The 24,844-nt window shown below is 38.6% G+C and overlaps 1 protein-coding gene across 1 annotated transcript in view; it reads right to left on the bottom strand.

Moving 5' to 3' along the window:
• Neb (nebulin) overlaps positions 1 to 24,844 on the bottom strand; it is a 217,731-nt gene that overhangs the window by 180,633 nt on the left and 12,254 nt on the right. The window contains 16 exon segments of the mRNA XM_048345481.1: positions 186 to 290; positions 2,643 to 2,741; positions 4,127 to 4,231; positions 4,323 to 4,430; positions 4,525 to 4,626; positions 6,848 to 6,961; positions 7,045 to 7,152; positions 8,130 to 8,234; positions 9,148 to 9,246; positions 9,901 to 10,005; positions 10,103 to 10,210; positions 10,307 to 10,411; positions 11,952 to 12,068; positions 13,713 to 13,820; positions 14,147 to 14,251; positions 21,228 to 21,332. Coding sequence (XP_048201438.1) covers positions 186 to 290; positions 2,643 to 2,741; positions 4,127 to 4,231; positions 4,323 to 4,430; positions 4,525 to 4,626; positions 6,848 to 6,961; positions 7,045 to 7,152; positions 8,130 to 8,234; positions 9,148 to 9,246; positions 9,901 to 10,005; positions 10,103 to 10,210; positions 10,307 to 10,411; positions 11,952 to 12,068; positions 13,713 to 13,820; positions 14,147 to 14,251; positions 21,228 to 21,332 — 1,698 coding nt within the window.

Here is a 24,844-nt window from a genome sequence, read left to right as displayed (position 1 = left end):
ATTTAGACATAAGAATTTCATGAACTTTCCTGTTTGGGTTGCCTTTGAATCAGAATCCTCAGATCTCAGCCTTCCAAGTAGCTAGAATTACAGGCATGAGCCACTGGTGCCTGGCTGATTATGTATTTTTAAACATGCACTTCTTTCACACACACCAAACAGGCATCTGTGGCTTTGGTACTTACATCACTCAGGTTATAGGCATTGACCCTGTGTTGAATAAACTCAGGAGCATCTGCTGGTACATTGCACTTGAATTTCTCACCTTCATGCTTTGCTTTGTAGTTCAGCTGAAAAACAGTAGAGGGCATTGCTTTGGGCTGAAGGTGTCCACCTAGTTTTAGGTGTTGGAAATACAATCTCCAGAGTAATACATTAATGGCTATTTGAGAAGTGGGATCTTTGGGAAGAGATTGAGTCATGAAGGCATTGCTCTGATAAATGGATTAATCCACTCATGCATTAGTAAGTGAATGGGTGCTCATAGGAGGGGCTTTGTTATGAAAGTGACCTGGCTAGCTGGCTTCATCTGTCCAACTGCATGATGTCCTCTTCCTACCATTTTATGATACAGCAAGAAGCCATCTCTACATGCTAGCACCATACCCTTAGATTTCCCAGACTCCAGAACCATGAGATAGGTAGTCCTTAATTCTGTATAAGTAATTTGGTTTTAAGTACTTTCCTTTAGAAACCAAAAATGGACCAACATAGATTTCCAACAACCCAGATACATACATGTGTATGCACCTAAGTCACTGGCACTAAGGAAAGAACCTCAGAGAGGTACACAATGCTACCAAAGTTAGAATAGGCCCTGAATTCTTACCCTCTCTTTCAGGGATTGTGGTATAACCAGATTTTGGCTTGCTATTTAATTGTTTGGGGAAAAACACATCTGATTAATGCCACTACTCTGTGCCTGAAAGGCATGTAAACTCCCAAAACTATGAATTCTATGATCATAGTAGCAAAACATAGTGATAATTCTAAAGATATTTACACAGTTAAAAAGATAAATTCCTACTAAAATTTTAAACATAGACCTTAATGTTTTAGAAAAGGTAATATTAGGTAGAAGAAAGGGAATACAAAGAAATGAGGTTGTACAATTCAGTAGCTAAAGGCACAAAGCACACGATTGGGAAGAATTGTGCCATAAGAACCTCCAAGACGGAGCCCAGAGCCTAACTGGGTAACAAGAAGAATGGTGGTGACAGATGCCATGCACAGCCCAGTATTCTTTTGTGGTTTGCTATGGTCACCTCACTCGCTGACATTTGTGCTTAGTGTTCTCTATTGTGCCACAAAACACCAACAGGCTAGGAAAGGTGTATATGAACTGACAGGAATTCTGTATGACATTGATGTTATTCTTGTCTTTACCAATTGCAAATGAGCCAATCTGCATGACGAAGACACATTTATACTAGGATCAAATGCATCTTTCTTTTCCCTATATTCAGAAGACTGTGATACTCTCAAGAGTCCAATAGCTATACCTTTATGAACACATAAGATGATGCTAAGTGAAATGAACTCCATGTTATGGAAACGACTGTTATATCACTGTTGTAATTACTTTCAACATGCAATGTGAAACCGTAGCTTCTATTATTGATGATCCTCTTGTATCCCCTTCCTGTGTTTGTACCGGCACTATCTCTGTATCTTATCTGAGTACATTGGAAACAGTGTATACTGGTATTAGAACTAGGAAACTGAAAGGGAATGCCAAAATCGAGAGACACAGGGTAAAAATGACAAACGATTACAAAAGCAATACTTGCAAAACTGTTTAGTGTAAATCTACTGAACCAGTCATGGGGGGAAAGGGAAAGAGGAAGGGGAGAGGGAAATGAAGGAGGAAGTAACAAACAGTACAAGAAATGTATGCAACGTCTAACCTATGAAACTGTAACCTTTCTGTATATGTTTGACAATAAAAATTTTAAAAAAAAGAGTGTGATACTAAGACTTAGCTATGTCATCACATTGCTCCTCTCAGCAACAGCAGAGAAACAAAATATGGGTTTTCCCCCAAAACCTACTGAATTAGAATCTACTTTTTAACTGGGTCACTAGGTGATCTAATGAATGGGAATGCTTGGTCTTCTCCTAATGTCTGCATGGTTGAACCATTCCTGCTTTTGACTTTCCTTAACCATCAATACCTTCCCCAACATCATACTATTATCATCTACAATTCTTGCTTCCTAGTTTCCTTATTGTCTGAAGTCTTTATTGTACTGATGTCTCTTTCTCTTTGTGAAGTCTTCATAACTTAATATCTGCCTGGTTACCCACTCAAATGGACACCCTTGCTGGCCCTGATTACTAAAGTCAACAAGAAGTTTTAGTGTTTATGTGACAAGTCCTAGAGAGAAATTCCAGTATTCTTACTAAAAATCAGTGAGTTGGTGAAAAACTAGCAGCAATTTTTTAATGTTGCTTAGCACAGTTTACCTCAGGTTACAATTCAACTAAGAAGCTTCCTTTGCATTTTATTGAATAAATTCTGAAAAATGACATTACTAGATGGTCCATGAGTCCATGAAGATTAAGTATGTAAATGGTGACATTTTAAATGAAACCAGGCACTTTATCCAGGTTGCCCCCGCAGCACAAATCAACGTACTTACATCACTGAGTTGTTTGGTATTGAGCTGGGCTTGCAATAGTACAGGAGTGTCAGTGACTGCTGTGAATTTAGTCTTATCCGGATGAACTTTGTAAGTATGCTAGAAAAGAAGACGGACTTTAATGACATCAAGTGTATCTTTATTCTTGTCAATTTCACATGAATGTATGAAGAAATTCCAGCTAAAATGTGTTGGTTTGTTCCAGAGACTCTGGTACATTCTTACCTATTCTCTTTTACTTTCTTTTCCCCACTCTCCTTCCTTCTGTCTCCCGAAGTTGCCTGCTTTTCTGCTTCACCTCTGCCGCTATATTAATCTTTCCTGCCTCTTCCTTTCCTACCACATCACCTCTAACAATCCTCCCCTCCCCAATAAATCTCAGCTGCCTCCTAAACTTCCAATTCCTCATGCTCTACTTAGGATCTTCTTCTGGCTTCTCTACCCTGATCTTGGCATGGCTGAACAATATTGTCTCATACCTTCCTGAGCCCAAAGTGGCCAAGCAATCATTTGCTCTCACATTATCCTAGTTTAATAATTAAAAAAATAAAATTATTTTATTTTCTTTAAATAGTTTCACAAAGGGGTATTAATCGAACATATCAGTTTATGAGTACACTGCATCTTTTTTTTTTTTTTTAATCAGTAGTGGTACTTGAATCCAGGGTCTGAGTGCTATCCCTGAGCTTTTGTACTCAAGGCTGGCATTCTACCACTTTAAGTTATAGCTTAATGTGGTTAATTGGAGGTAAGTCTCACAGCCTTTTCTTCACTGGACTGGCTTTCAACTGTGATCCTCAGATTTCAGCCTTTTGAGTAGCTAGGGTTACAGACCTGAGCCACCAGTGCCCAGGTACTCTGGAATGCATCTCAATCAACATCACCCTTTCCATCATCCCTCTCTATCCCTCCCAACCCTGTCCATCTAAGTTATCTCTTTCCATTTTCACATAGGTACACTGAATATTAAGATTTTAACAACATCCTGTGCACAGTTTAATACTGCATGGTGTCTTTCTTTCATGTTCCTGGGCTCCTTTGTTTATTGTCTGTTTCTCTCATTCCAACAGAAACTCTAGGAGAGGCAGTCCACCTTGTTACCTACTCCTTCCCAGTACCAAGGGCCATGCCTGGCACATGCTAGTCCTGTGTGAAAATCTGCCGATGAACACCTAACTCTCACAAACCTGTATAACCCTCCTTGGCTGCCCCAAATACACACACACACACACACACACACACACACACACACACACACACACACACACACACGAAAGGCTTCTAAATCATGAAATTATTTGATAGTTGGTGAACAGCTTCTTAATCACTTTTGTGTTCCCCAAGTCCACCCTCTCCCCCAAAAGGGCAAAATTTTAAATTGATGTCCTAACACTTGGTGTTAGCATTTACTCTCCTGCTCACTTTACCACTAGATGGCACAAGCACACCAAACTGTTATAAGAATTCAAGGCAAGCCCACTTACATCTTTACACTGGTCTAGCTTCTTGATTGCTTCATATTCTTGTGTTATTGTCTGAGGGAAATAACATTTCCCTTTATCTTCTTCATATTCTGCCTTGTAACTTTTCTATAAGGAGTAAGAACAAAAATAGATCAGAATTGCTGTTGACCCCCAAACAATGTCACTGTGAAAAATGAATAATTGCCTTCAAACTTACATCACTGTTTTGAGCCGAAACTTTCATACAATGTGTATGATAGGGGTCCTCAAAGCTTCCTACATAATGTCCCAAAATATTCTTTACATATAAATCTTTATATTTAGCCTGGAAAAGAAAACATACATAATTTCAGATCACAGATATTTGTTAAACAATAGGAAAAGCCTTCCCACCATGGAGGTAACTACAGGTTTCCAACCTCGCTGAAGTTCTTCAGCAGGGTATCAAGTTGATATTTTGGGGTCTCACAGTAATTCATGCTCTTTGCCTTTGTCTTCTCATAGTTTTCTTTGTATAATCTCTGTCAAAACAAAACCAAATCAAACCAATAGGACAATATCTCATGGAAGAAGAGCCATTCATGTCATTGCTGTTCTTCAACCGATGGGGTAAAATTTGTATTTCCTTCATATTTATTTTCCACAAAACAGAACATATGCATGAGCCTTATGTTTTTATAAAATGTCCCTACAAATAATCACAAATTTGCTTATGTTATTTGTCCTAATGTTTTTCGGATTGAAAAACTTAAAACACATCATTACTGCTAGAGCACATTTCTGCCTTGTATTTATTACATTTGATGGAATTGAAAGAAAGTAATTTTTTTTCAGTTGGTATAAAATGAGGGCTAGGGATTAACGAGGAACTTAGATAGTTAGGCACAGCCTAACAGTTCAGCACAAAGTGAGAACACACTCGCAAGATAGTCTTTTTTGTTTTATAACAATATATGAAAATATGTTTTTTAACATATCATTTAGCATTGGTAGTGATACATATACTTCTTCCCACTGTCTTTAAATTCTCTCATGTAAGAATCAAAAAATATACTCAGTAAAGACAGGACTTGTAAATGGACATGGAAAACAAGACATATTTCTTTCTAGAAATTAGAATCACAATTTTGACCTAAAAATTTATTTTTGAGAGTATTTTAAAGTTTTTAAAATGAGATTAATGTTTTATAAAATTCTCAAGCTAACATTTTACTTTTGATTTTTTTCATCTGATGTTTCCTACTTTTTAATCTTTTTTTCCCCCCTAGCAGTTCTAGGGTTTGAACTCAAAGATAAGTACTTGCTATTCTGGCTGCTGAGCTGTGTTCTGCTTGCTTTTAGGCTTCCCATGGCTACTAGGATCTCAGGTGTGTGTCACCAAATATAGCTGTCCTCTTTGGAGACGGAGACTGGTGAACTTTTCTTTCTAGGTTGGCCCAGTACCATGATCCTATCAATTTTAGTCTCCCATATAGCTTGAGATGTCAGGACATAATATGGAGACCAGTTATAGGTGGAAAAGTGATTTCACAAACTTTCCTGCTTTTGCTGGTCTTAAATAATGATCCTCTTAGGGTTGGGAATGTGGCTTAGCAGTAGAGTGCTTGCCTAGCATGCATGAAGCCCTGGGTTCAATTCCTCAGCACACATAAACAGAAAAAGCCAGAAGTGGCACTGTGGTTCAAGAGGCAGAGTGCTAGCCTTAAGCAAAAGAAGCCAAGGACAGTGCTCAGGCCCTGAGTCCAAGCCCAGGACTGGCAAATAATAATAATAATAATAATAATAATAATAATAATAATAATAATAATCCTCTCATTTTCAGTCTCCCAAGTAGCTAGGATTACTGGTGTGAGCCACCAGTAATTTCTTTAAGTGGATTTTCTCAATTGTTTTTATTTTTCTGCATAGGACTTTTTTTTTTTTTTGCCAGTCCTGGGGCTTGGACTCAGGGCCTGAGCACTGTCCCTGGCTTCTTTTTTGCTCAAGGCTAGCACTCTGCCACTTGAGCCACAGCGCCACTTCTGACCATTTTCTGTATATGTGGTGCTGGGGAATCGAACCCAGGGCCTCATGTATATGAGGCAGGCACTCTTGCCACTAGGCCATATCCCCAGCCCTGCATAGGACTTTTAATCAGCTCAGGGTAATGAATGAATGTATATATGCATTTCTACTATGTACCAGAAGTGGCGCTGTGGCTCAAGTGGTAGAGTGCTAGCCTTGAGCAAAAGGAAGCCAGGGACAGTGTTCAGGCCCTGAGTCCAAGACCCAGGACTGGCAAAAAAACAACAACAACGAAACATACTAACCCTATCTCCAGAAAAATAACAAAGAAAATATCATTGCTAGTACATTTTTCCTCCTGTGGGAACAGAACATTGAGGAGGTTAAGGAAACCTTTGCAAGATTCACTACCTTCTCAATGTACAGAGACATTAAGTAAGCAAGTAAGTGAGCCGTTAAGTAAGGTCATTCATTTTCCCTAATCATACAGACTTCCATACATTATCATTCTGAATCTAATATTTAAGTTAAACTAACATCCAATCCATGGTTATATTAAACAGAAGTGTGAGAAGTGGAGTTGTGGCTCAAATTGTAGAGTGCTAGCCTTGAGCACTAAAGGTCAGGGACAATGCCCAGGTTGTGAGTTCAAGCCCAAGACTGGCACACAAAGAAAGTCACAGCCCATTACAGAAATGTGGCCAGTTTGTAAAGTATGGGTGGTTTACAGACACTCACATCACTCTGGTTTTTGGCTGTCTTCAGGGAGTGCAGCATCTTGGGGTCATCATTAATGCTCAGGGCTCCAATCATCTTGCCTTTGCTTTTCTCATAGTCCTTCCTGTACATCACCTGCAAAGATATCACTCATGCTGCATGCTGCCCAGCAGCCAACGTCCCCGAGGCTCCCTGCACAGACCCAGGGCCACACTCACATCGCTGGCATTCTTGCTGTTGGCTTTGGCTGCCAGCAGGGGAATGGCATCCACTTTAATGTCAAACTTCTTAGCTTTGCTCTTCTCCCAGTCTTGCTTATAGACATTCTGGACAGGAACATTTCAGCAAATGAATTGGCAAAGGTGACATACATGTTACAACACTTGAACACTGAAGGGCAGCTAATTACTTTGTTCTTAATGTAAAGTAAATTCACCCTTTTAATTGTCTGTGAAATTATGTGTATCTTTAATAATTCTCTTCAAACTGATTCTCCAAGGACAGGCTTCTTTGCTCTCCATTAGAATCTGTCATCAACTTATTATAGTTCTAGTTTTCACTCTGATATTTGATTACTAACACTGATTCTTTTACAAAGTACACAAGTATTCTAGAGGTAACTTGGTTCTTATGATATAAAAGAATCACTTGCATCTAAATATTCTGCAAAAGTTATTCAATGAATCAGTAAAATAATTCACTGACACTGGATCTTTGTACTTATATATGGAATTATTGAAGAAATTAAAGACACTACCCACTCAGGATGAGGACAATATGAATTTTCTATCAAATTAACTTTGGAAAATAAGAGATGGCAATGGGAGCCCCAACATTTTCCTTTTAAATGTTTTATATCTTCACTCATGCAAGCTCTCTTATGTGTAGAAGTATCACTTGTGAAAATGAATGACATTGTAGGCCTACCATGGAATTATATATAAAAGACCAGATTCTGAAGAACTGAAATATGGAATCGTATATATAAATGCATAGCTAAAAGATCAACACTAAGATTTGCAATTATGCATATGTGAGTGGTGGTATTTTGAGGGATGGTTAAAATATATTTAGTTTGTCTAGTTGAATGAATCCACTTAGGAGATGGCTGTGGCTACACCAATCTAATATGGTGAATTCAAGTTACCGTGGCAGATACATTGCTTCCTATTCCCACAGGATACAAATGTTAATTATCTTCCCAACCTTACCATTAAGTTATTCATTCAGCTGCAACAAAGCAATTGCAAAATGAGAGCCCAGGTTGTCACTTTGTCACAGGAAACAGTGACAGGAAACTTACGTCACTCAGGTTGTAGGCGTTGACTTTATGCTGGATAAAGGCAGGAGTGTCAGGAGGAATATGGCACTTGAACTTTTCACTTTCGTGTTTTGCTTTGTAATTTAGCTAAAGACAGCCAAGTTTGGGTTAGGGGGAGGAGAGAGGAAGAGAGGATCATTTCAAAATACAAAAGCTCTTTTTATATCATACATTTGTGAAGTAACAAAGTTGCTGAGATCATGAGAGAGAGACAGAGCTTAATTAGGCTGCCTCACATGACTGTGTGGTAAGCCCTTCACAGCCATTGACTCACCTGTGGCCAACCCAAGACCCTATTGGAGAGAGGTGTCTCTTACACATTCCCTTCCTTGCATGTCACATTTGGCATGGTAAGACCAGAGAAAATCTGAGCTACTCTACCCTCTCTTTTTCTGTTGATGCTCACTAACAGAATCTTTCCTAATTGTCACTTCTTAGATAACATGGTTGTTGATGCTGTAAACAATTTCTGGCCATAAACCTATATGCTGACTATCTAGTCTGGTTAAACTATAAGGGATGCCATGTACATTTCTCCTCTCATGTAACTTTCAAAACAGCAAACAAATTATAAAAAAGACGTAAGCAGCATAGAAAAATTCAACGATTTGGCCATCTGGTCATAGATAGCAGAGCTGAAACTTGATTCCAGTTTTTACTAATTCTAGAATTCATTCTTTTCGGTACTTGAAGTTTCTTTCACATAATCATTTTTTCTTAATATGATCTGCTTAAGATGATACGTCAGCAAATAAAATGATATTTTAGGTGATTATAAGTATAAATTGATAAACCTGAGCCTGTTTTATATAAATGTGACAAAAAAATTAAATTTATGGGCTGGGTATGTAGCTTAGTGGTAAATGCCTTGACTAGCATAAGCGAGGCTCTGGGTTCCATCTCCAGAACTACAAAACAGAAACATAATTGGACTTTATGTGTGGGGTTATGAAATGCTCTCTTTCATTTGTGGTTTCCCTGGGTATGCAGAAGAACTTACATCACTCAGTTGTTTGGAATTGACTTGAGCTTGCACCAGAACAGGAGAGTCGGAAACTTGAGTGAATTTCGTCTTATCTGGATGGACTTTGTAGGTGTGCTATCAATGAGAAAGAAACTTGCATTAGCAGATCTGTCAAATACAAGGTACCCTAGGCGCCAAGCAAAAGAAGAACCCTATCCCCCTCAAAGAAACTCAAAGTATAAATTTTTTCTTTTTCTAACTAGACTAGTTTTTTCTAGAGCTGCTATGATGTGTATATTGGAAACATTGTCCTGTCTTTAGATTCTTGATAGCTTTTTAAATTATTTTTTTAAGAAAATGAACTAGAGGGCTGGGGATATGGCCTAGTGGCAAGAGTGCCTGCCTCGGATACACGAGGCCCTAGGTTCGATTCCCCAGCACCACATATACAGAAAACGGCCAGAAGCGGCGCTGTGGCTCAAGTGGTAGAGTGCTAGCCTTGAGCAGGAAGAAGCCAGGGACAGTGCTCAGGCCCTGAGTCCAAGGCCCAGGACTGGCCAAAAAAAAAAAAAAAAAAAAAGATTTAAAAAAAAAGAAAAAGAAAATGAACTAGAATTCCTTCTTGAAACATGGAGATGCCAAACAGGAAAAATAGTACATTTCTGCAGAACAAATTTTGTTCCTTTTAATTTTCTTGTTGAAATATATTTGTAAAAGTGTCAAAATTTTAAGTCTATCTTGACCACTAGACACAACAGAGGACATTTGCAGTACACACTATAGGCTTACATCTTTACACTGATTCAGTTTCTTGATCGCTTCATATTCCTGAGTTATAGTCTGGGGGAAGAAGCCTTTACCGCGATCCTCTTCATATTCTGCTTTGTAGTTTTTCTATGAGAAGAAAAAGAGCAGGTGTAAGGGTGCAACTGTTGTATTTCTCCTCTAAAATGTGTTAGTTGGAAAGTCAAATAATTCTCTCACAACTTACGTCACTGTTTTGGGCTGTAACTTTCATACAGTGTGAATGATATGGATCCTCAAAGCTGCCTACATAGTGTCCCAAAATATTCTTTAAGTAGGAATCTTTATATTTAGTCTGAAACACAAAACACAGTTCGTTGCTTAATCAAATTGATGGTTTGTTAAATGATGGGTCTTTTAATAGAAGGGGAAGATGTTAAGGATTGCTTACATCACTACTGAAGTTCTGCAAAACTGTATCAAGCCGGAATTTGGGGGTCTCACAGTAATTTATGCTCTTTGCCTTTGTCTTTTCATAGTTTTCCTTGTACAGTTTCTGTCAAAGAAAGAAATCAGTTTAAGTAGACTCCTGTTATTCCCACGCTGTATTTTCCAATACTAAACGAAAGAATAAAAGATATCAACTGACTGAAAACTGACAAAGACGGGGTCCCATAAATCATAGTCTTTTTATATTAGTAATTATTGTGAAGCCTGAGCTTTAAACTTTTTTTTGTAAGACACTACTATATTGCCTTCAGCCAAACCACAAATTCTATGTGGCTCTGACTTGTTCCTTGTCTTTGGGATATTATTCTTTTCTTGCTGATTGTGTCCTAGCAAACAGAGGTTTTGAGAAACTAAGTTGATCTTTTGTTTTCAGCATATATTCATGAAAAATTCATTACGAGTTATGTACAATTTCTCTTCCTCCTTATGCAAAGGTGTTGGGGAAATCTCTCATTAAACAATTAGCCTTAGAAAGGAGGCCTATCTGGAGAATTCAAACTATGAGTCATTATGAACTTTCCTCCACTAGCGTTTATCTTCAACTTGAACAACAGTGAGAATCAATGCTGCACAGCTGAAGAAGATTACTGTGAGTTTTCAGTGTTGGGTTTTCAAACTTTAAACCACCTTCCTCCTTACTAATAGGTTTCATTCTTTATCAACATGGTAGATTTTAATCTGGGCTGTTATATGCTTAATAAATATGCCCATCTAGAGAGAGGAAGCTCTGCGTATTGATTTCTAAGCAGAGCTATTTGGACAAATCCATTTGCACTCTCTCACCACATCACACCACCACTCTCCAGCTTCAGACACACATTTCCCTCAATGTGGTCCTAAATCAAGAATAAGGAACAGCCCATCCAGAAAGCTACATAAAATTCTTAAATATTGACAAAAGTTAATGTAATCTAACCATAAGGAAATCTCTCCAGTGATCATGTTGTATGTATGTATGTATGTGTGCGATACACAGCGTACACACATACATGTGCACCTACACACACATATATACACCTATACATACAAGTTGTGTATATGTACATACATGCATACACATACAATTTGTCTATATATATGGACAAATTGGTCTTGGGCCACTAGTCATTTACAGCCAGATTTAGACTTATCTAACCTATTTCACATTTAATGACTTTAGTGGGTCTCTTAATAATCACATACTAAACAAATACAGAGATAGGAAAAATCTTCTTTTAAGTTTTGTGCTTTGCAATTGATCCTTTCAAAGGCCACAGTTTGTATTGGTAAGTTTTTTTCTGCCTGGTCAAAATCACAGCCATCTTCAATGTGCTCATGGTCCACACAGATGTCCAGAGTCCCAGAGTTTCTAAGCAGATGAGGATTTCTCTGTTCTTTGAACTAAATCTCTAGGCTGGCAAAACTGGATGCACATCACCCTCAGAGGCACTCAGCCCCACTCTGGTTAGCTAGTTCTAAGACAACAGCCGCTCCATCACCTTCAAGTATTTGCAAATTTTTATATGCATGCCATTACTATAGAAAGAGGAAAATGCCATCTCTCTTACTACTAAGGTTTACAAGTCATTTTTGAAAAGAATACTTACATCGCTTAGGACATTTCCTGCTGCCTTCAGCTGCCTGAGCAGTGGGTTCTCGGAAGCAGGAAGTACATTATAATCTGCTTTTCCTTTATTCTTTTCATAGTCTTCTTTGTATTTTACCTATAGGATGAAATACAGTGATAAAGCAACTCAATGGGTTATTTTTGTCCTCTTCTCCACTGTGGTAAATATGACATCATTCCATAGATCAATTTTCTCCTTAGAAATATGACAGCTTGGCATATGATAAACAAAATGCTCATAGTAACTCATAACAGCAACAGAAAAACTGCATAACTTTCCAGGATAGTTTTTCTTTTTATTCATTCATTCAAACATATCAACAGGGAGTTGATTATGTGCTTGGCTCTGGAACAGACACTAGAAAGAATACCACATGGCCCCTGCCCTAGAAGAAAGATACATAAATAATGGAGAGAGAAAGACACAGAACAATGACAGCACATTCTGCCCCAGATGCCTGCTGTTCTAAAACCTTCACTCAGCCTTTAACTTCCAGCTGCTTGTCTCCCAACACATTTTCAAAGAAAAGAAACATCATCAGCCTACACTTATATCAAAAGCTTTCTCTCATACATCACATCCAATTAGCCTATCAACAAATCAAGTTGGCTCTGTTTAGAATATTTCTCATTCTCTTGCCTTCCTACACTGCTGATCCAAAATATGACTGTCTTATACCTTCAAATTATGTAGTCTTCCTGCCTTCTCTCCTCTGAAAGAGTTAAGGCTTTGGCAAAACCAAAGATCAGATTCAAGTGTGTTTGGCTTCAGTGTTTATGCTGTAAAAAATCCATCATGCCTTACCTACCCCTCACCCCAGTTTTGTGGAAGGGGCCCCACAGATCTTATGTCAGCATTTGCCTTATGCCCACATATGCCATGTATTTACAGCATCCCCTGCTCATTGAAAAAACAAAAAGGGGGAGAGGTTGGGGACTGTTTTGGCCTTGGTGGAGGAAGGGCGCCAAGAGCGAGATGCTGCCCTTCCCCTAGCCCTGGGACAGTGTGGGAAGGAGCCCCTCCCACCTTCCGGCCTCAACCGGAAAAGAAGCCCCCCGCCCCTGGGGGGCGAACACGTGTGTGCCACCATGATAGGGTTGTCCAGCCCACAAAGGAAGTCCCATGACATCACTTGAGGGGCAGCACAGTCAGCCAATCAGTCAGTCACCCCAAGTCCTTCCCCTTCCGCCTTTGTCATCGTAATAAATTTCTCTGGCCCGCCCTCTGGGGGCTGAGACGCATCCCACCAAAAAAAAAAAAAAAATCCATCATGCATTAGTATACCAATGAGTAAAACTTAGTACCTCAAGGGCATATCTATGGACTTAAGTATCTTGTTTGTGACCAAAATTTTTGCCACTCAATAGGAAAATAAAAAAAGTAATGATAGGATTGCATATGTTAGCATGTGTGTTCATATAAAGCTACAAATTGTCCTTTGCTAGCTAAAGTACTGATAGTGGAAATTATAGATTTTCTACTTCTGGATACCAAAAGACCTTTTATTCCATGAGCTACTGAAGATAGAATTTGATGTTAATGTTCACACTTACCAAAAAGTGAGTAGCCCCATTATAATTCCAAAATACTTTGTTATCGTTTTCATCCCACTCTTCTTCAAATGTCTGGGACCCATTAATCTCAACTATAGTAATTACCCCCAAGAGCCTACCCTCCAATATCCAGAAATATAAGAAATTCACTTACTAAAACATTAAGATCCACATGACAATTTCCTACCTTGCTAGCTGCCACTCCAGCTTGCTTATTCATTTTATACTCAGGTGTTTCAGTCTGCATGAAGTATATCTGGTCTTTCATGTTCTCAAAATCTTCCTGATATTTTCTCTGTAAGATGTTAAAAACAAAGAGCCCTTGAAAGTCAGAAAAGAGAACTTGAGGAAAGAAAAGAAATAATTAGATTTGTTTAACAGTAGAAAGAAACTAAATCAGTTTTTATACATGTTCCATTTGGTTCCTCATACAAATAATAAATTAGAAAGAGCTCTTTTAATGCATACCAACAACATTGCAATCAGTAAGAGGACTCATACTGTTCCAGTGAAATCATAGAACTTGTTAAAAATGATCAGTATTCTGCTACTATCTGAGTAGCTAGAAATCACAAAGAAAGGACTCCTACCCTGGGCCTGTGGTCCTCCCTTCCTACTTACTGTGCTGAGGTTATCAGCATTCATTCTGGCAGTTGCAATTTCAAAGCAAGGTGTCTCACTCCATTTGCCTTTGATTTTGTTTTCATAGTCTTCTTTGTATTTTTGCTAGGGAAGAAAAAGAAAGAAAGAAAGAAATGAACCAAAGACTTAAAAAAAATCCAGTTGACAAATAAGACACAAACAGCATAATAATATTTCCCTTTTTAAAGTTATCTTGCCCAGGATTTATAGGGCCTTAATAAATATCTACAAAAATCTTCTAGTGCCATGTCAATTTACCCAACGAAAAGGCTGAGTGAGGGAACTGAGAGAAACAGAGTGCTACCTTTCCCTTCTTTGCTGAGCTTGGAAATTTAGCTCATTCAAAAGTTTCCCATGTTCTTCTATTTATGTTTCCAAGTTATAATAAAGCCTGTCAGTCTCAGGTGTCTATGCCAAATGAACTTAGCCATTGACTACTAAGCTGTACCCAACTCCAGCTAATCCAAAAAGAAACACAAGTAAAAGCCAGCTTGCAGGCTCAAGAATAAGAATTCATTGCACTTAAACTTGATAAGAATGCAATATTCAGGTTGACTGCTGCCCTACCTTAGCCCCTACCACTATTCCACCTGAATTATATGCTGGTGGTTCTTTAAAGGGAAATGGGTCCTCTTCATTGTTGTATATTTAGACTCCAGCTCCAAATTCAGTACAGAGAAGTTACCTCATATACCTTCATGTAACTACACTAAACTGAGACAATGATGAACTACCTTTGCTTAAGAGTTCTTAAAACAGAATTAACCTAGTCAAGAATAAACCTGGGACCACAGCCAGGGTTAGAGATGGGCTAAAGCAATTCTAACCCATGGCTTGAAGAACATTTAAACATAACCAGTAGATCTCAAGTTGTTGCATGTCTACACCTGCACACCCCTTCCAGGAAAAAGTAAGCTGTTTCCTTGTGTGCCCTCGTCAGAAGGACTAAGTATGAATGATGAACAGAACCCATGCACTGGACTTAAAGGAAGCACATTGCTCTCTCAAACACCCTATTTTCTTTCTTCTCAAATGGTATCCATGCCAGTTAATAGCAAGAGGTTTGTGTAGTTATAAATTTTAGAACTTTAGGTCTGGCTTCAGAAGCTTGGAATTTCAGACTATGATTACCAAATGCATGAATCAGCCACTGTAAGCTTCAAATTCCTCAACCACACGTGCTGTACCCACTACACAGGGCACACTGGGAGGATGGACATAGGGCCATCTGATAGAGTTTTGTAAGCTCTAATGTGCTAAACCAATGTCCATCATGATATTGTGATGATGACAATTATTGCTAGTGTAATAGAGGAACTCTGGAGAGAAAACTTCATGGCAGAGGGAGAAGCAGACAAGAGAAAGAGATAATGAGAATTTCTTATTGGAAATATTTGTTGATATTCTCTACGTTACATCTACATTATACATGTAAGAGGTAGATGTAAGAGGATTAGAATTCAGGATCAGCCTGGGCTACATAGCAAGACCTTGTCATTTCAAAAAACAGAACAAAACAATCTGCATTATAGAGCCAACTAATTTGCCTACCACTCTCTGCTGTAGCAATTTCTCCAATAAAAATTCAATAGCTATGTGCAGATGATCATATAAAATAATTTCCTATGAAATGAACTCCAAGAAAAGGAAATAAGAGACATTTTTCCTTAAACTATATTGTTTATTAATGAAAAGTAATTTGAACTACATTCGCTATTTAATTAAGGTAATTTCACAAGCTATGGTAATATAATCATTGTGTACTCAATTTTCACCCATTTAAAAGCTATCAAATTAACACATACAACATAGGCAAGTGTAAGAATGAGTATATGAAACACACAGAGATTCATATTTGACAATAAACACCAAATATACTTGCCAACTCAGAACCCATGCATAATATTCAGATTTCAGACATAAAATATATGAATTATTCTTCAGTTTGTTGATTATGGAATTACTAGGTTCTCAGAATAAAACAATTTAAGCATCAATAAATCTTACTCTTAATAATTTCCAGACTCTATGGTCTCCCTTATTGGGAATAATTAGTACAGGTTTAGGCAAGTCATAGCAGAGCATCACAAGGCCCAATAGCTATACCCTTATGAACACCTAAGATGATGCTAAGTGAAATGAACTCCATGTTATGGAGACAATTGTTATATCATAGTTGTAACTACTTTCAATGTCCCATGTGTATCTGTAGCTTCTATTATTGATGATGTTCTTGTATCACCTTCCTGTGGTTGTACACTATCTCTGTAATCTTATCTGAGTATATTGGAAACCGTGTAAACTGGTATTGGAACTAGGAAATTGAAAGGGAATACCAAAATTGAGAGACACAGGGTAAAAAAAGAGAAACAACTACAAAAGCAATACTTGCAAAACTGTTTGGTGTAAGTGAACTGAACACCTCATGGGGGGAAAGGGGAAGGGGGAAGGGGGAGGGGGGTATGAGGGACAAGGTAACAAACAGTACAAGAAATGTATCCAATGCCTAATGTATGAAACTGTAACCTCTCTGTGCATCAGTTTGATAATAAAAATTTGAAAAATAAAATTTCCAGAGTTGTTGAACATGTTTGCATTCCCTTTGGCCTCATTCCCTCTAGCATGTTATAATTCATTTTCTTGATAATGGCCATTCTTAGTGGGGTTAGGTAGATTCTCAATGTTGTTTTGATTTTCATTTCTTTTAGGGCCAAAGATATTAAACATTTTTTCATGTGTCTACTGGCCATTCATTTTTTTCCTCTTCAGGAAGAAGAGACATTTTTTAGTTGCCATTGTTGCTGTTTTTGTTGTTGCTTTTGTTTTCTTTTCCTTTAATCTTGTTTGTTTGTTTGTATTTGGGAGAGTAAAGGAGGGCACATGACAGGTGGAACATGGATGAACAAATACAATGGAGATACTCACTAGACATTATGTAGAAAATGAACTGGATATCATGTGGTTGAGGACAGGAGAGAAAAACGGGGTGGGGGGAGATCAGTGGAAGGGGAGACATGGTTCAAAAAGAATTGTACTCATTACTTATTACCTGATCCATGTGACTATAATACTCTGTATATCAACTATACAATATCAATTTCAAAATCAAGTCAATAGAACTGATTTTTGAGCTTGTTAAGATTGTCTGCAGGGCTGGGGATATAGCCTAGTGGCAAGAGTGCCTGCCTCGGATACACGAGGCCCTAGGTTCGATTCCCCAGCACCACATATACAGAAAACGGCCAGAAGCGGCGCTGTGGCTCAAGTGGCGGAGTGCTAGCCTTGAGCGGGAAGAAGCCAGGGACAGTGCTCAGGCCCTGAGTCCAAGGCCCAGGACTGGCCAAAAAAAAAAAAAAAAAAAAAAAAGATTTTCTGCAGAAGTGTTTCTGATCGTTGTGGCAAAAAGATCTATTGTGAATCTAAAAACCTATAAAGTACCCATAAAGACTTTTCTGGGGGTTAATTGAAGGTAGGGCTCTTCCTGGAGCTGCGCTGAACCACGATCTTCAGATCTTAGCTTCCTGAATAGCTAGGATTGCAAGCATAAACCACAGGTGCCTGGAAGGTTCAGATCTCTTAATCTCTATTTTTACATGGATACTGTCCTGCCCCAGTTTGGTGTGAAATGATTAAAATTCCAGGAATGCCAAAGGACAATGTGTCTTGATGCATCCCAATGCCAAGAAACAGAGAACTTGGTCATTTAGAAGCAGAATCCAATGTTCTTAATAAACTCCAAACTCTGGGCTATTAGTAAGTAAATAGGTATTGCATGTGTAGGTTGGTTTACAAAAAGAAAATTGAAGAGACTAATTCTTACACTCATAGGTGTCTGATTTTTTTTTGAAGAGTAAACGAAGATGGAGACAAGAGTGTAAAATTACCCAGCTTTCTTCATTGAACCAAAGCTTGTTAATTTTTCCTGAAATCGGTCAGGATGGAGATAAATGGCCCACAATTCCCTCCTGAGTGCTCAAGTGTAGGGAAAGATTTATGGTACACAGGAAAGGAAACTACAGCTTCTTAACTGGTGAGGGTCACTTCCTTCCCTTTCATTTGTCAGTAGAGAATTGAAACAGCATGGCCCCTTCCTGGAGAAGTGAGAGCAAAACAGATGTAGGTCCACAGGAGCCCTTTCTCTGCCAGTCAAGGCGTCTCAGTTTTCATGCTGATACACAGAATGGCGGTGTGATGATAAGTCTGTATTATGTATCAAGATGAAACCCCCATATCAGACTCACAACCCTCAACTTGGAATTCAATAACAAAAGAAGGGAAGCACATTGGGTCAATTGCAACCCTCTATGGGTGAGAAGGCGACCACTTGTGGATAGACACAGTGATTGCTTCCTTAAACCATAGTCCCTCCTCTCAAGAAGGCAGCTAAGAGTACTTCCATTGGAACACAAATTAGTCCCCTGATGACTTGCTTCATTTTCTACTTTCCACAACTGCATCTATAGTTTGTATGGTAGATGAACAGAAAGGAATATAAAGCGAGCTAATCACGTCTCTCTTTTTCTGTGAGCAGCTAAACACTGGGACTCCTGATGGCCCTGTTCACAGAAAAGATATCCCATCAGAGTGGTCAGAGGGGTCCTAACTGGTGTTTATATTGACCACAGTGAGCACAGGATTGCCTTCCTATTCTGATATAACCAATGGGACTCTTTCTCTAGGATAGAAGAGTTCTCATTGTTTCAAAGATGGGAGCTTTAGGGGGCTGGGGATATGGCCTAGTGGCAAGAGTGCTTGACTTGTATACATGAGGCCCTGGGTTCGATTCCCCAGCACCACATATATAGAAAACGGCCAGAAGTGGCGCTGTGGCTCAAGTGGCAGAGTGCTAGCCTTGAGCAAAAAGAAGCCAGGGACAGTGCTCAGGCCCTGAGTCCAAGCCCCAGGACTGGCCAAAAAAAAAAAAAAAAAAAAAAAGAGATGGGAGCTTTACACTGCATGTTTCCTTTAGAACACTCAAGATTCAAGTTGGGTATCAACTGGAAATTTCAATCTGAAAATTTATATTGATCCTATTGTGAATCTGAAGAGAAGAGACAGATGTGGAGAAACTAAAAGGACTTCCCATGTTGCATTCAAAATTCTTACTTGGGATGCTTCTGATATGAATGACTCTGCTCATTCACTTGTAATTAAAGCTACAAAACGCACCTGAGCCAGGAGATGATTCCAGAATGAAGCTCCTAACATTGGCAAGTGACAAAGGTAAAAAATTATTCTGAAAGCCATAGTATAGAAGACTGGTTAAAAAAAAAAAGAATGCAACATCAATGTAACCATTGTAGATGTCTGATCATTATCAATAGAATCAATCCCTAAGACAAAAGGAAAATCTGGAAATCCTAAGTAGGTAAGGGAATGCCAAGACTTTAAGTCATAAGAGCGAGTCAGTAAGGGAGATTATTTTTCTTTTAGGAAAAGAAAATATGATAATGCTGAAACATGGGTCTAAGTAGCTTGATGGCAGAGAAGACTTTAAAAGACACAGGGAGAAAATTCCACCCATAAGTCACCTTTGGCAGCTCTCTTTCTCCCTTTGGGCGGCTAGTTGTTAGATGAACTGCCACCAAACACAAACAATTGTCCCCTACGTGACTATTATTTTGGATACACAATAGTTACTAAGAACATGGTAATCTTGGAAAGACTAGAATAAGTTACATCACTATGGCCAAATCCAGGAACTTTTATCCACAGCTGCTCTCCCTTTAGCTCATACTGTTATTCTACAAGGGCAGTGCTTTCAAGGACAAACCCAAGTCTGTCAATACTCTCAAACCAATGTTGTATTACCTAATCCAATTACAGTAGCAGTCCAATAGACATGAAATATTGCCCATTGTAGTGCCCATATACTTTAATGTAAGAAAGGAACAGGTGGGAAATTAATTCTATTAATACATCTTATTGAGGCCAGTAAATCCAGAATATAATCATTCCAATGTGCAGTTAACCAGAAAAACAATCAATGAGCTATTATTTCACATTCTTTTTCTCATGGTAAGCATTCAAGATCCAGTGTCTATGTCTCATATATGGAATACTCAATGCTCACAGAATGTTTGTGTTTTCCCCAAACTGATATGTTGAAATCTTTAAGAACAACTGTGCATCCCAAACTATAATCCTCTCCCAACCTTATTTTCAGTATTAACATATCCATTAGGCCATGTCTTTATGCAAAGTCTCACTATAATTTCTGTTTAGCCCTGGAGAAAATGGCAGTTTCCTGCTAGTGAAATTTTACTATACTTACTAGATTCTTTATCCAAATAGTCCCTGGCCATGAAGTAACCTACAAAATCAGACCCTAAAAATATAACTGAATAAATTTTATCTTCTTATCTTTTTTTCTTTCTCATCTACAAAAGAAATACTGCCCTCTCCCCCCCCCCCCAAAAAAAAACACTAAAAAGCAGCAGAATCCCAGGAGAAAGTGCCTGATTCGGACCAGTATAAAACAGGACTTTAACTAGGCAACATCAGTTGACCATTTGTCTTTCTGCATTCCTTGTTGGAAGCTGCATTCCTCAGAGCTTATTTATCAGCCTAAATATAGGCAGGCTAAGCTGCTTGCTTAGGCCTTAACAGTTATGGAGCACTGCCTACTGCCATAACTAAGCTATGTCCACTCACACATTCTCATTTGTCCACATCTTACTGATGGCATACAATGCTATGCTGCCTTCCCACTGAATTAGACAGGATCTTCCATGGAAGAGTGTGGTTAACTCCACTAGTCTTCGAATATCACTCCCAGAAGTTAAATATGCCAGGGGACATTAAGACACAGGCTCTGTGTTGTCCAAAAGGTACCTTTGACATTTAAAAATGACAGAGTCATCAAACTAGCCACACATTCATTAACATAGTTTACTCTATTAGTGGATTTACTACTGCTTTTGTTGTGACCTTTTGGAAGCATAGGCAAGTATAGTCTTCATGTTTGGGTGTTGTATTGAGGTATACCTTTATTTCTCTAATGATTGAAATTATGAATCAGAGTTTTCAAAAGAGATGGTGACCAGCTCTGCTTACTTACCTTGCTGACTTGACTGGTTACTTTTTTGGCAAATTCTATGTCTGGAGGATCTGGCAGAGAGGTGAATTGGGTTTGCTGTTCAATATGACCTTTTTTGTAGGCAATCTGACAAAATGAAAGACAGGGATGTTCATGAGCCATAGAAAATTGTACCATTTTTCATGTGTTAGTTGTTGGCATTTTAGAAAAGGACAATGCTTTCATCTTTGTAGGAAGTCTTCAATTTTAGGGCACCATGACATCATAATCTTTCCTCTCACATATATATTCCCTTGCTGTCATTATTACCAGTTATTACTAGCTTTTTGGGACTTCTCTTTTCTCCAGGACTCTGGCCTCTAGATTACTTCTTCCATTTGCTTTTTCACCATGACCCGGTATTGCAATATTTTTTTCCTTTAACCAGTATCCTAACTCTCAACTTCTCTCTTTTTCACATCTACATAATACCTTCAATTTTAGTTGGTCTCAATTGTATGCTTCTTACATAGTTACATACTTCTTTTTTCATGCCTGGAGTACTGAGGGCTACAAAAGAAAATCACACAAATCTATGCATAGGACAGTGATGACAGAAGTAGAGAATGATGTCCAAAGAAGGTACAAGGAAAGGAACCTTTGAATCCAAGCAATTAACTTGAAACCCATGTGCTTAACCAGTTGTGCATTCTTGAACTTTATGAACATCCCATGATATGTTTCTAGTTAGTCCATCCTCCCAGAGGCTGGTCTAAAATTCCAGCACTGTCTTTACGTTACTGTTAATTCCATGTTGCTTTCAGCTCTCTCTTTTAGAGAGGAAAGAATGACTGTACACTTACTTTTCTCTAACACATCCCTGTCTCTTGACCCTACCCTGGCTCTGAGGAGAAGCATCTTTCACAGGGCATGGCTCCTGAACTCCAGACCATTCCCTCTGGCTGGCCTTTGTATTTGGCCCATCCATCCATCCTTCCTTCTTTTTTTCACAGATACAATCTCAATCTCTGCCTTAATTTCCTCCTTGCAAAAGGCTCTGTTGCCTTGAATAAGTAGGGTACCATGAACTGGGCTAGGCCTTTACTTGGCCTCTTTTCATCTTGATTGACTCTTCTGAATTTTTCTTCTACTATTCTGAGCCCTGCTTTCCATAATGAAAAACGATTCATAGATTATTCATATTTTTTCCTTTTGTGTGCTGGGTATCAAAGCTACCTTGCTTGTGCTAGGCAAGTGTTGTACTCCTAAGCTACATACCCAACAGAAAAACTGTTCACAGAGCCTCAGATACAGATACCCCTCCCTTCCTCAGAACCTCATCTATGCTGTTCCTTCTCTTGGTCCAGAACTTCATCCCTTTCTCCACATCTCAGAACAGCATGGCTTTTTCTCCTGAGCCCTCCCTGGATTTATCTTCTCTTGAGATCTCAATCAATATGGCCCTTGTCTTCTGTAAGGAGGTTCTCAGATGTCTCTCCACAGACCAAGAACGTAGGAATGGCCTCCCATTAGGAATACATGTGGCTTGCATGGTGCCTGACCAGAGGGAGGATTCAACAGCTGACTTCTGTACATGTGTCTTAGACACGTAGTCTGTGAAGGAAGTAGGGTTATCTTCCCAAATTTTATCACATAACTGAGATTCCTGCCAATTACTTTTCCTTCCATATGGTAGTGTTCATACATATATAATAACTCAAATATATGAATATATAATCAATCATCTTATACTTTAACCCAGCCTTTCCCTTAGTCTAATAATGTCAGTCTAGTGCCTGCAAAAAAGATTTCCTGAACACCAAATTTAGGTAGTTTTAAATATATATAAATTTCACTGCTTATCTTTGTTTAAGTGAAGACCTTAAGTGTAGGAACAACTGGAATTTTCCATGATTGGCTAAGTCCTTTGGGAAAAAGAAACATTCAAACAGGAGAAATGCCTATTAAGTATGACATATTATCAAGAAATTTCAGAGAAATCGGATCCAGAAGCTTGACATTTTTAGGAGCCATGCTCAGAATTCTGTCTAGTTAGAACTCTGCACTCCAGCTCAGCTCTGAGATGGTGCTGGTGTTTTCTAAGAAAAACATGATAAATAGAGCCCAGAGGGACACAGGAAGAAGGTAGAAGACTGGGAGAGGGAGCCTCTAAATCCAAACCCTTAGATAGGAAGCCACGTGCCTGCCTGGTGGGATGGTCTGTGAACAACAGGTTGCTCAGGGCTCTGTGCCCAACAATTATACAAGTTCATGATGTTGACAATAGTATTAATAGCCATGCTGGTAATCTGATACTTAGTGCATCTAGTCTAGAATAAAACTTAATGCTATGTCCAAGTCTTCCGAGGAAGACACATTGTTGTACAATCTTCCTTTGGTCTCCTATGTTGATATCTGACAAAACATTGCTAACTTTACCTGTTCAAGGTCATCACACGAGACACAGACATAATCCTTCATCTCTGTTTTATGAATAAATGGAGATACTGGGAGATTAAGTGTCTCTTTGGACACCTTTCCCTAGGCTTACATAACATGGCACTTCCTAGTTTCAACTTCTCAGTTCATTCCTTTATCCTTTTCCTGGTTCCTTTCCAGATACCCTAAAGCATGAGTGTCCTCTACTACTCTGTCCTCTACTACTCTGTCCTCTACTGTTCTCCCTTTCTCATCCATTTCACATCTGTAGCTACTACCACTGTTATGATGACTTATAAATATTAAATCCTTATCAGCAGTGGTACCATATTTCTAATTATCCACATGCTTTGATCTAAAAATTCTGGCCATTATTTCAAGTCTATGTCTCTCTGCACTAATGCATTTTAAAGAGGTGCCCCAGATCATCCAGCCCACATCTGTGTCATAAACTCATCTACAACTCATTCATTTCCAATATCCAATGTCCTTAATGCACTTATTAATACTTATTCCCTCAGAGTTTCATTCTTCTCTGCCATCATCATTGCTCTGATTCATCTGTATTACTAAAACAGACATCTACAGATGATCACTAATCCCAATTCTACTGTCTAGCAAAACTTCTCCAGATTCTACTTTTATCTCATTGTATCCTCTCTCCAGTACTGTATCTCATTATGCCTCTTCTCCTATGTGTTAAAGCTATTTTGCCTGATTTTAAGTTACAGATGCCAGCAATCCCACAAGTGCCTTTCAGATAAGCTACCTACATACTTTATTTGATTTTTTCTCTAGCATTCCATTTCAGCCCTGTCCTTTTATTTCAGTGCTCCTCCAGCTTGAAATGTTTCTCTTCTTCAGCACTCCCATCCCTTCTGTATCACCACCTCTTGTTGTCTTCTCAGATCACCTCCACAGGTACTTTCTTGGGGAAAATACAAAGCTGTTGTGTTTTGTTTTGCTTTTACATTTTTTCTTATCTGTTGTAGATTTTCACCTTGTCAGTGTGATTATACATTCTCATGGAGAAAGGATGGAAATTTCTTGTACTACTTTGTTCTATTCTGCCAACTTTACAGGCATAGCTGACTTTCAGTAAATAGATATTGATCACTTGATAAAGGCCTCATAGTGGTACTATGCTTTCGTGAGATAGAAAACCAAAAAGCTCATCTTAGAATCACACACATAAGAATTATACACACACTAAAATTGGT

The sequence above is a fragment of the Perognathus longimembris genome, chromosome 4 (assembly GCF_023159225.1).
Source record: "Perognathus longimembris pacificus isolate PPM17 chromosome 4, ASM2315922v1, whole genome shotgun sequence".
Taxonomy (NCBI): Eukaryota; Metazoa; Chordata; class Mammalia; order Rodentia; family Heteromyidae; genus Perognathus; species Perognathus longimembris.
Note: the sequence above shows the minus strand (reverse complement) of the source record. Positions and strands in the feature narration are given on the sequence as shown.